Source organism: Colius striatus, chromosome 1 (assembly GCF_028858725.1).
Source record: "Colius striatus isolate bColStr4 chromosome 1, bColStr4.1.hap1, whole genome shotgun sequence".
NCBI classification, from domain to species: Eukaryota; Metazoa; Chordata; class Aves; order Coliiformes; family Coliidae; genus Colius; species Colius striatus.
The window spans coordinates 153,097,276-153,108,973 of NC_084759.1; the positions used below are offsets into that span (position 1 = coordinate 153,097,276).

The following is an 11,698-nucleotide window of genomic DNA, read 5'->3' on the forward strand; positions in this document are numbered from 1 at the left end:
AAGGAACGGCATCTCCCAGTGAAGCTTAGGACCCACAGTCCAGAAACGGCAGGCGAAAGAGAGAGCTTACTTTGGATGTGTAGAAGGGTGGTCAGGGGAACACAGAGTGGTGGGTAAAGAACAGCAAGATGTGGTTTTGCTCACTCCTCCTTGCCAGGGGTGAAGAGTAGGAACTTGTAGATCAGCTCACACCCGGATGATGCGAGCGAGACAGCTATTTCTTCTTAGCACCTTTGGTTGACAGTTGTAAGGGCTGTTTCAGATGCCAAAAAGACAGAGGGGAACCCTCTTCCTGGCCACCTGCCATTGAGAAGGGAGAGCAGGAGAGACAAAAGGGTGCAGGAAAAAAGCAAACACCCTGGCTCAGCATCCGTCCCTCCCTTTGAAGGAGCAAAGGGTGCAGTAAAGGCTCGGGGGCAGCTGAGGCGCAGGGCGGGAGAGCAGCCTCAACCGGCGGCGCTGGCTGCACCGTGCCGGACCTGCCCCAGGGGGAAGGGGGGATGCACGGCCCACTCTTGCTTCCACCACAGAAAGGACAGGGAAGGGAAGGGCATTTCATGCCTTCTCCCCCAGGCAAGTGCAAGTGATGAACACCAGGAGGAAGATGCGGGCCAGAAGCAGACTCCCCTTTTTTTCCCCCATCGCCCCGCTGCAGAGTTGAGCAAGTTGGAAGAGGCAGGAGGAGTGACCGGGACACCTGAAAGTGCCTGTACAACTGCCAAGGTAGCACCGATAGTCAAAGGAAAGGGGAAGCCAACACGGGGTGTGTGCTGCACGGGGCACCCCGGCTTTGTCTCAAGCACCTTTTGGGCATGACACCTGCTTCTCTCCTCCTCGCACCAGGGGCTTCTGGATCAGCGACGGCTGTGAGGACAGCAGAGGAGAGGGCAGATCCAGGCCACGGGCCAAGAAGAGGAAGGATGGCAAGATCGGAGTCACAGCAAGGGGGAAACCGTAGGAATGGAAGAGACTGCATGCACATTGTGGGAGAGGGTTTGAGGGGGGAGCATGGGCGAGGGCTCCAATTCTCTTATACTTTTCCTCTCAAGGGTCTAGAGCTCCTCTCCAGCTTTTGTCAAAGGAGAAGGGAGGCGGAGGAAGAGCACCTTCCCCATCACCCCCACAGGCACACAGACACACGCTCACCCATCCCTCATCCCCAAAGGCTCCACTGCCCGTTGGACGACACCACATTATTCAAGGACAAACAACCACTCCCCGGCCCCACCGCGACCCTCCCAGCCGCCCGCTCCCCCCTCCACACCAACACGCTCCAGCCTCCAGGCAAGAGGGAGTGGGCAGAGGAGAGGAGGAGGAAGGGTGGCAGTGAGGGCAGAGGGACAGCCAAGGGGAGGAGGAGGAGAGAACTAAGGACAGCCATTCGCACCAGGACTTCTCGCAGGTAGAGCTCCCCCCACCACAGCCCTGGAGCAGGGCTGGGGTGGGGGACACACACCTGGCTGCTCACTTGCTGCCTCCGCCGCCCGCCGCCACCTTCTCAAAATCCTCCGCGTTGCAGAACTCCTTGATGGTGACGGTGAGGAGGTTGCTGGTGACATCCGTGACCACCACGTTAGAGCAAGGGGACATCTCGGGACGCCAGTCGCCGGCCTCCTGCTCTGGGTCGGAAGAGGAGAGGGACAAGGAGGGGGTCTGCTCCCCGCTGCACCCTCCTGGCGGGGAGCGCTTGCTGGTGGCGGCCGACTCTGGCGGGATGGAGAGGTCGAGGACCTCGGACTCGCGCCAGTCGGGGATGGCCGGGCTGAGGGTCTCGGGGAGCAGCTTCGGAGGGGAATCATCCGGGTCGGAGGAGGAGTGAGGGGCGGGCGACGGGCAGCCAGACGAGCTGGAGCTGGGGGCATCGTAGGGAGTGGAGCCCATCCTGAGCCCGCAGGAGGCTGCCTGGGAGCCTTCGGCCTCCCCTTTGCCCTCCAGGGAGGGGGCGGGTGCGGGGGACGGCTTGTTGTAGAGCGAAAAGGTGCCGAACTTCATGTGGCGGATCTGGGTGCGGAGGACGCTCTCGCTGAACTTTTTGCTCTTGCCGATGACGCGGTTTCGGGAGGGGATCTTGGGCCGGGCCAGGCCCCCGGCCCCGTTGGCCGTCTTCCCGCCTTTGTCAATGACTTTGAGGTTGAGGATGATGCGGCTGCGCTTGGGCTCGCGGGGCTTCACCTTGCGGTTGATGATGCGGACGGTCTCGGAGAAGGGCGAGATGGGGGGACGGATGCCGGCCCCGCCGGCCACGCTCCCGCCGCTCTGGGGGTCCGGGCGCGGCAGCGGGCGCCGGGACATGCGGTGGCATCGCCGGATGTCTTTCTTGAGCCGGTGCACCGCCGCGCTGGAGTGGAGCTTGGGAGAGGAGGTGCTAGAACCAGGCTTGACAGAAAAGTGTACATCCCCAATGTGGAGGGCCTCCGCCTGGGCCCGAGCCTGCGGTGGTGGGGAGAGAGAAAACAAACAGGGTCAGAGAGGCAGCCCGGGCGCTGGCAGATCTCCAGCGGTGCATCGCTCGCCTCGGGACGAGCGCTCGCGATTGCACCCACGCTAACCACAAGCAGACACACGCACCCCTCTCGTGACGGGACTGCTGACAGCCACGGCACAGGCCCCACGGCACAACATTACTTTTCGGGCAGCCAGTTACCCCTTGACAACGTGGTTTCCCCAGGAGTAACCTGTCAGCCAAACAACCAAGCATCCTCCTAGGCAATAAATAGGGGCTGTTAGCACCGAGTTAGCACCCAAAATTATATACTAGTCCCAAGGCAGCAGACTGCATTGGGGTCCTGTACAAAACGAGCATGAGACGAGGAGGGACAGGAAAAGCAATGCGTCCAGTTCGCTCTTCTCTCACAACCAGGCTCGTTTGCTTTGGAAAGCACGGTAGGATGGGGTCCTGAGGAACACAGATGGAGATACGTGAGCGGGATCTGATGCAGGTGTCTTAGTTAAACACACGAAATGCAGAGATCAGAAGCTTAATTTTAACTATAGACCACAAGCAAGTTGTTTATCCTTAACTCTGCTGTGGGAGCAAAGTCCAGTGTTTCAAGCCAAAGACAAGGGAGGCCAGCTGGAATTCAAGTTTAACTGCATCTCCAAAGAGCTTCCCTTGTCCTTTTGAACACCACACTTGTTTGAAATCTACTAATGAAACACAGCAGGAACAGCACGGATTCAACTGATCAGTGCCAGCCCTCCCTGTGAGTCAGTGTAGGGGAACAAGACTTTTAAGCTCTTCTAGTGCTTGGAGATAGTGCCAAAACCTGCTCTGGTTCACGCGCCAGGCAGGAACATATTCTGGCAGCAGGAACAACGGTTTTGTTGGTAAGTTGAAGCAGTGTGACCTGAAGACCCTGTGGGCATGGAAACCTAGACCATATTCTTACATCACACCTTGTTGTCTGTAGAGCTCAGCCTCCCACCTGCAGCTCACTTCTTGTACAGACTAATTCCCCTCCTTATTGCCCTTCCAGTAGCGGTCACAGGCAGAAGCCGCCCAGGCCCAGTGGGGGGACAGGCGAGCCACAGCTCTGATTGCGCATCTAGCGATCGGCTTCCTCCACCTGGTGGACACGACAAGAACTGCAGTGCTAGAAGACGGCTGCTTTTCCTCCTAAACTTTTCCATCCCATTGCCCCCTAAGCACATGCCAAGATCGGGATGGCTTCTTGCCAGCTAAAAGCTTAAGCACTCCAACACCATCTCCTTTGTCACCCTGCAGGCTCTGCCTCCTACCAGAGAAACGCCTAGGGGAGGGAAAAAAAATAAAGAGAAAAAGGCAGGGATCTAACAGATCTGAGCGAGGGGCCCAGGCTAGCTCTTGTACAATAAGCTCCAAAGCCCTAAGCACTGAATCCCCCAGAGCTTTGCTGTCATCCACGGTGCCACTCTTCTCCCACCGAGATCCCCACAGGAACAGCAGAAGATTCTGAATGAGCAGAGTAGAGAGACGTGAAGACATTTTGCTCCTCCCTGGCTAATGCTGGATGATCATGCCCTTCAGCACTACTCGTATCCTGGCTTTAAAAATGACTGTGAAGATGAGGCCCCCTTCCCCAGCTGTATGTGAAATCGCATACCGAAGGCTCATTTGAAACGGGGACTCTCGACTTTGCATTAGACAAAGAAACAGGGACGAGTAGCACGACTGCCAAGGCAGGCACAGACACTCTCCATGTTCACCCTGGGCTGTACAGGGCTGTTTGATCTAGTCAGAGGGAAGAATCCCCAGCACAGACAAACTCCAACGCATCCTCCTGCTGTAACAGGGAGCATCCCAGTGTCCAGCTAGTTTCAGTTTGCTCAGTCTTGTGTGTTACTCCACTACAGCCTCAAACTGCTCATAAAATTAACAGCTATACACAGTTCCCGTCCCAGGCATCCTGCAGGCTGGAGCACAGCAGCAGCACCAGATGACTGCACCATATATTGACTCTGCCCATCCCATCCCAGTGATCCACAACTTAGAGACCCCCACAGACCCTGTCAGGAGGTCCCAGGCACAGAGAGATGCACCTCTAGGGCTGCGCTCGCTCCCTCTCCTCACAGGCCCCTCTGAAGCAGATGACAGACCCCAGGGAAAGCTACAGTTTGCTTCCTGACATTACACACCAACATGGCCTGGACTAAAAACTTGATTCCTCGTTTCTCTTCCCGTCTCCACCACAGCCAGCCCTTCCAGCATTGCTGCTCTTGTGCTTTGGGCTTCTTGCCAACCTACCACCACTCAGCTGAGAGCAAAGTGCAACGTCCCATTCCAAAATGCAGCACAGGGAAGACAGGCAGAGGGTAAAAGCAGAGGCACCAGTAAAAACCCTTGATCCACAGCTTCAGCAGGTTAAGACATCAGCACCCTTCGGGGCCTCTCTGGCTGCCAACACCACACATCTTCTAGATTAATTCCCTACCCTGTAATGGTGCCTTGGGGCGAGGAGTTCTGCCCCCCCTCTGCTGGGTGCGGAGTCTAACTGCTGCCTGCCCACTGCGCTGCCTTCCCCACTCATGCCTCCCTCCTGAGTCTGGGGGAAGCACTCACAAACAGCCACAGTTGCCTTATACACCCCAAAACTCCTCAGCAAAGCCTACCATCAACCACACTGAATGAAAACCAAGAATGCTGGGATGGTCACTGCCCAGCCGCTTCCATAGCCCTGCTGATCTTACTTTCTCAGCCTGTGCACATTGAACAACAGTTCCTGCCCTGTTTTGACAGAGAGGCTTGTCTGTTTTGCACGTGCACAGTGGCTAGCACGAGGTCTGTCCCATGGCTAGGGCTTCTCCAGCGTGCCAGAACCACTAGGTCTCCTTTACTCGCTACATGTCTGTGTTTCCAGTTACTCCTGGGGCACTTCCTCAAGGCTGAAGCTGTTTCTAACTCACCTGTTTCAGCGCTCTGCATTTATTAAATTACAGTTGCAGCAGTCTCCAGGTAGGCTACATGCAGCATCGATCTCTTTGGCCACATTACTCAGAGAGAGGGTAAGCAGGGACCCAACAGTCCCCTCCTCGTGCTGCACTATCTCCCCAGCGACCAGCTGCCAATGCAAGTTGCAAAGAGCAACATGCAAATATTCAGCTTACCTTGGGCTTGTTTTTCCAGGTAAGGTTTCAAGAAAAAATGGTATCAGATGCTCTATCTAAGACCAGCCCCCTGAGCCCTCTCACTTGCAAAGCTCAGTATTCCTACCAGAGGATCAGGTTTATTCAGGCATGAACTATACAAACTAAAGTCTCTTCACTGCAGAGGACAGCACATTTTCCAGACTCTCTTTCTCCTACTTCCAACTTTAAGTTAATTCGCTGCCTCTGGTTTGGAGAAGACTCAGCATTCAGTTTTATCTGCTGGAGAAGCACTTTTCCCCCCTGCTATGGATCCATTACTTGATCACACTGACAAGCCGTGTGAGTCTAAGGTCTTTGAAAAACAAACCCCTTTAATCCCTTCAGCCGTGTCACCACAGTTTGCTACTTAGCTCAGAAGTTTTTCCCAATGGAAACCACCTCTCTGGGTTCTGCTGTTTTCCCCTGCAGGATCTGCTCAGTGCTCAAGAGGTACTCAGCATGTCAACGAAGCAATTCTGCTTACAGCTCAGCCTACATCAGGATGCAGCTCCTGGAAGCTTGCTGCAGTGCTCCGTCACGAGAGCAAGCCGGTTGCTTCCCTTCCCCCTTCTTCCCTTTTGGGATTTGTATCACCTTTATTTAGCTTTGTACAGCTCTCTCCTCATCGCCCCTGGGAACCAGTATATCTCCCCTGTTCCCTACTATTTCTGAATAAATGTCCCTTGAGGCCCAGGCGAGCTTATTTGTTCATTCATTCCCTTAACGCACTGAGGCACAGAAGCACGTACACGAACATGTGCTTAGAAAAGCCTCTCTTACCTGATTTTTATCAAAAGCTCTGCAATTTGGAAAGGAAAGAAAAAGAGAAGGAAAAAGAAAAGGCAAAAAAACCCCCCCACAAACTTGTAAGGCAATGGATTTCTAGTTAATTATTTCAAAATCAAATCATTTCCAGTAGTGCTGCTGAGCTATAGTACAGCTACCCTCTCATAAATTACTGGTTCTGCTTTGTCTTTTATTCTCCACCTGCATTCCCACAGTCCTTGCTCCAAACAGTATTCGCAAGAGCTCTTCTTTCCCCCTTTTTGGCTGCCATTCTGCCTTTTTATCGTGCTCTTTTCTTCCGCAGTCTTCCAAGTGACCAGGCAACAGTAAGCCAGTTCATAGCACAGCTCTCCCGAGCAACACTGCCATAAACTAAAGTTTCCCTACTGGATGGGGAACAAAATGCTACAAAGGGGAACGGTCTGTTTTCAAACCGCTCGGGGATAATTTACGGACGGGGAGGAGATCAAAAGAAACCCAACTCCAACTTCAGGGAAGGGCGAAGTGACAGAACGCCACGCTGCTCGGCCTCTTTTTCACCCCGTCTCCCTTACCCGCCTCTTCTTCTCCTTCCCATTAACCTTCTCCAGTCTTTTCACCTTAGTATTTACAGCCACCTCGACTGGAGGTCTCTGCTAGCCACCCACCGAGCTTGCGGACGGAGCTCTGGCTCTTAATAGCACTTGCTAGACTTCACTAGATCAGTTGGACAGTTTTGCATTCCACATAGTGGAGTGCTGAGGGAAAAGCAAAATAAAAAGGAGCAAAGCGAGCAGGAGAGAAGAGGCAGATGGCTACAGCATCAGCCGAGACTCTTTCTAACCTCACACCAGCTCCCAGCCTGACCTGCTGTCCTCAAGGACAGCTTTGGCCAGACACCTAGGCAGTGAGGTAAGAGCTTTACGTCCAGTCCGGCCCATTTCAGACCAAGGACTCCACTTCCCATGCGCTCAGCACAAAGCTTGCAGCATACCAGCAGCCTCCCAAGAATTACAGCCTCCTGCCAAGCTTGATCTTAGCTGTGGGAAAGTTTGCCCCTAGCATGCAGAGGATAAAGACCCATTTCCTGCCCAAAACTTTGCAGTTGAAGTTTGCAGGGGCCACTTTCAACACCAGCCATCTTGATAGTAGCATTACAAAGCCCGGACTGTACTTTCCCTTTGCAGTCTGATCGAAAGGGCAACTGTTAGACAGCTCTCAGCAACAGGAGTCTGGCTTACAAAGGCAGCAGGTGGCCAAAGATGCAGCTTTTCAAAGCTTTCCCAAAGGAGTGGGCCACTAACCTGCTGGAATGCTTTCTGCAAATACCCCTGGGTGCCTATCTGCAGCTTTTGAGAACCAATCCCTGGATAAATCTAACCCTGGCTGCAAACTAAAATGCCCAAGCAAGTCAGGGGACTGACTGGCATATCGGGGCACTCATTGCCTTACTGCCAATGTGTATTGGCGTGAAAAACACTAGCAAGCAACTGAGACAAGGGCAGACCAGTCTACCAAAGCAGTCCTAGGTCAGATTCCTGCATAAACATCATTGCACCCAGGCCTAATCTGTTCAGTTAACAGATCAAAAAGAATATTGTTCTAACTGCCGACTCCAAAGACTCCCTCTGGGAGGTAAGAATCAAATTTCTTCCCCAGCTTCTGGAATTTTTCACTATCAAAGCGATTCTGCAGCTGAAAATACCAAAAACATCATTAGCCACAGAGGAGGCAGAACCAGATCCCACTCCTCCTGCAGTGGGACCAGTGCTGGCAGAGCTCAGATCCACATCTGCAGAAGAACCCACCAAGAGACACACGCTGGTCTCTGTCAAGCTTCTAGCCACAGCTGCATCGCTAGTGGTTTGCCTCAACAGAGCTCAAACAAGTTCTAAGAAGGCTTCCCGAGTTACTTCTTGCTGCCTAGCCCGAGAGCGTTATTTTTAGGGTAGCATCCAAAGTCACAGGAAAAGAGCAAGCCAGAGGGATAACAGTTTCACCTGCTCCGTATTGCGGTGCTCTGCCCTGCCAGCCTCTCCCAGAGCGTGGCACCAGCCTTCAGGAGAGCTCCTCTCGCTCCCTATCACCACCCATTCCCTCTTCTGCACAAGTACCAAGCCAGCTCCACAAACCTACGGGTTTCCCAGCAGCGTTCCAGAAGCCGGCAGAAGGAAGATGTGCCACAGAAACGTGGCAGGGATGTGATTCAAAGGATGCTGTTGAATAATTCAGCTTCCAAGTTCAGGGGGGTTTTAAAGGGCAAGGGGAGAAGAAGAGGAACGAGTGGGTTTGAGTTTGTGGGTTGGTTTTGGTTTGGGGTTTTTTTTAAATGAGTGAAAAATTAGCAGTGGATTTTGCCCTATCACATTCAGAAAGAAAAGAAACCGATTACATGCAACAAGGCTGAAAGCGCAGCATAAACACTTCACCACTCTGAACAATGTCAGGTGTTACAAACACCAGTATTATTTTTTTTAATTCAAGCAGAGAACTATTTTAAGCTGGTGTTTTCCCTTTAAGCGTTCCTCTGCATTGTTGGAAACCTAAACACAAGGGTTTCATTTAATGCATGACTGCCAGAAAAACCAACTAGTCTAGTTTCCCTGAATAAAGCGTTAAGAGGTGGTACGTATCAGTTATGTTTGTAATTCTCAGTCTGCAGACACAGAAAACTGTTAGCAGAAAAACAGGCAGCGAGGGAGAAGGACAGTTCCATCAGCAGGATTTTCCGAGGATTACCACGGTCCCCTGGGTTTTACTCGGGGCATCAAAATATGCCTGTTCCTGCATTTCTTCCGTGTGCTTATGTCCTCTTAAAGCAGAGGAGAGGTGACACCCTACCCCTCACCGCTCTTCCCAGCACTCATACAGTTAAGGTGCTGCACTGACTTGAGTAAAGCTCCTATCATGGCAGGCAAAGGGAAGTATTAACCTGTTTCACAGATGAAGAAACACGTACAAAGGCTAAATGACTTGCTCAAAGCCATAGGATGACTTGGTGATAGCGATGCCTTTACCACAGGGTTCACCCTGGCTGTTCCAGGGCTTTACGCCAGATCAAAACCAGGGAAGCTGTGAACTCACTCATTTGTCTTAATCGCACAAAAGTGTATTCTTTCGACAGTCATTTGAAGTCTGAGATTGAGGTAGTCAGAAGACTAGAGAGGAAGGGGGAGAGGAGGGGAGCAAAGCAAGGAGTTTGGTCTGTAAACTAATAAACCCACAGAGCTCACATGCAGTGAGTGGACCTCTTAATTAAAAAAGTAAAATTAAAACCAAAAGCACGGATGCTACGACAACACCTTCTTACAGAGGCGCTGGGTCTGTCAGAGGGGAACTGGAAACTTCAGCTGCTGTCCTATGCAGAGGCAAAATGCTCCCCTCCCCCTCCACAAAAAAACACCCAAGCCTGCAGTCTACAGATCAAAACGTGAACCCTTCATGAAGCTCCCGTAGAGCATCTACATCCTGAAACGCAATCGGAAGAGCACAAGTGGCAGCAGGATTCCCGCCACAGCTGCCCGATTGCTCAGCATGTTGCTAAGTTGCAGGGCACAGGCTGGATGGAATATGCTGCTGAAGGAAGAGGGAGCGGGGCTGCCTAGCTCTCCACTGCGGCAACAGAAGGCCGTAAAGGAGAGGATATTGGAAAGAAAAAAAAGAGATTGCAGCCTCACGGTGCACACCCGCGTGTACCGACCGTCCTGCTGGGGCACCCGCCGCACGCACACATGCTCTCCCCTCACACGCTGCTGCCTCCCTGCCCCCCACCCCCCTTCCCCTTTGGGTTGTCCCCACATTCCCAAGAGCCAGGCGGCAAGCACAAGTCACTCGAAAGTCCAATCCTTCCAAGGGCACGCACCGGTGATGTCGGAGAGACATTTGGATAGGCCTGAGTTATTTAAATAAGAGTTACCTTCAGGAGAAAAGTTTTGGGCTTAGGTCCTCTCTTCTTGGGCCCATACAGCTCACGCTCTCGTTCCCTTGAGGGAGTCAAATTTGTCAAGAAGTTAAAACTTTTCCCAAAGGGAGAAACAGAAACATACAAGTTTGAGGTTTTTGTTTAAAAAAAAAAAAAAAGAAAGAAAGAAAAAAAAACCCAACAGGGAGCCTGAACGTCTTTTCCCACTCGCCCACCCAACGCCAAAGCTGCTTGCTGCAGCCCCCCAGCCCGGGCCAGGGGACCAGCACTCACTTCTGCTCGAAGGCGGCGATGAGGCGCGAGTCCAGGATGTTCTCCTCGGGTTCCCAGGTGCTGTACCTGCCGGCGGGGCGGGCAGCGGGGGAAGACGACAAGCGCAGGGGGTTAGCGCCCAGACCCCCCCACAGCCGTACACACAGGCACCCCCCATCCCACCCCGTCCCGTCCCGCCCATCCCCGCAGCCCCAGGGGCAGCCCCCGCAGGGCGGCGCGGGCGCAGCGGCCCCCCCTCGGCCGGGATGCACTCACTTGATGGCCCATCCTTTCCATTTCACCAGGTACTCGATGCGTCCCTGCAACACATGAGGGATAGAGGAGAAGGGGGGTGGGGGGGGTTGTGTGAGGCGGGGGCCCGGCCGGCCGGCCGGCGAGCAGCGCGGCCGGGGCCCGGCGGCGAGAGAGCGGCGGGGGAAGAAGGGGGAAGGTATCCCGCGGCCTCCCCCTCATCCAGGCGCTGCCCGGCGCCTCACCTTTCGGATGCGCCGCTTGATGATGGACTCGGCGGCGAAGACGCGCTCCCCCACTGCAGACAGCTCCATCTTGCTCCTCGGCGGCGGCGGCAGCGGCGGCGCCCACAGCCCATAATAATCCCGCCCGCCCGCCCGCGCCGCCCCGCCCCCTGCCCCCGCCCCGCCCTCCTCGTGCCTCCGCCGGCTCGCGCACGCCCGCGCGCCCCCTCCCGCCGCGGCCGCGCGTGACCCTCCCCCCCCGCGCCGCTCCGTTCCCCCGGCGGGGGTTGGGTGGGGGGGTGGGGGGTGGTTGCTAAGGGAAAGGGGCCGCGCGCAGGCGCCCGCTCTTAAAGGAGCCGCGCGGCCGGTGGTGTGAGGATGGGGCTCTGCCGTCGCTCCCCCGGCAGGGGCGGGGGTCACCCGCGGCCACTGGCCCGGCGAACGGCGTGCGCGAGCCGCGGGCGGCTGGCGGGGGAGCGGCGAGGCGAGGCCGCCCGGGCAGACCACCGGCATGGCGGCGGTGCTGCGGCTGCGCCTCCGCCACCTCAGCCCCTTCCCGCCACAACCAGGCCTTTTGGGTTTTTTTAACTTAAAACAATGGCGGCAGCGGGGGCTGCGCAGCCGCCTCTTCTCCTGCACACTCGGATGCATCATCACCCACCTCTTACCAGCGGGAGGA

At 54.8% G+C, this 11,698-nt stretch overlaps 1 protein-coding gene across 6 annotated transcripts; it reads right to left on the reverse strand.

Moving 5' to 3' along the window:
• Nucleotides 1-1,265: 1,265 nt before the first annotated feature.
• Nucleotides 1,266-11,138, reverse strand: CBX6 (chromobox 6). 6 transcript variants are annotated; one of them, XM_062012637.1, is made up of 5 exons: nt 11,041-11,138; nt 10,820-10,863; nt 10,565-10,630; nt 10,286-10,352; nt 1,266-2,376 (listed from the first exon to the last, which is right to left on the reverse strand). In XM_062012637.1, the coding sequence occupies exons 1-5, from the start codon at nt 11,107-11,109 to the stop codon at nt 1,465-1,467; spliced, it is 1,158 nt and encodes a 385-aa protein (XP_061868621.1). In that variant the 5' UTR covers nt 11,110-11,138; the 3' UTR covers nt 1,266-1,464. The 6 variants fall into 6 exon arrangements, with proteins under 6 accessions (XP_061868621.1, XP_061868605.1, XP_061868613.1 ...); XM_062012621.1 differs by having other exon boundaries at nt 1,266-2,430; XM_062012629.1 differs by having other exon boundaries at nt 10,286-10,385.
• Between the last annotated feature and the right edge of the window lie 560 nt (nt 11,139-11,698).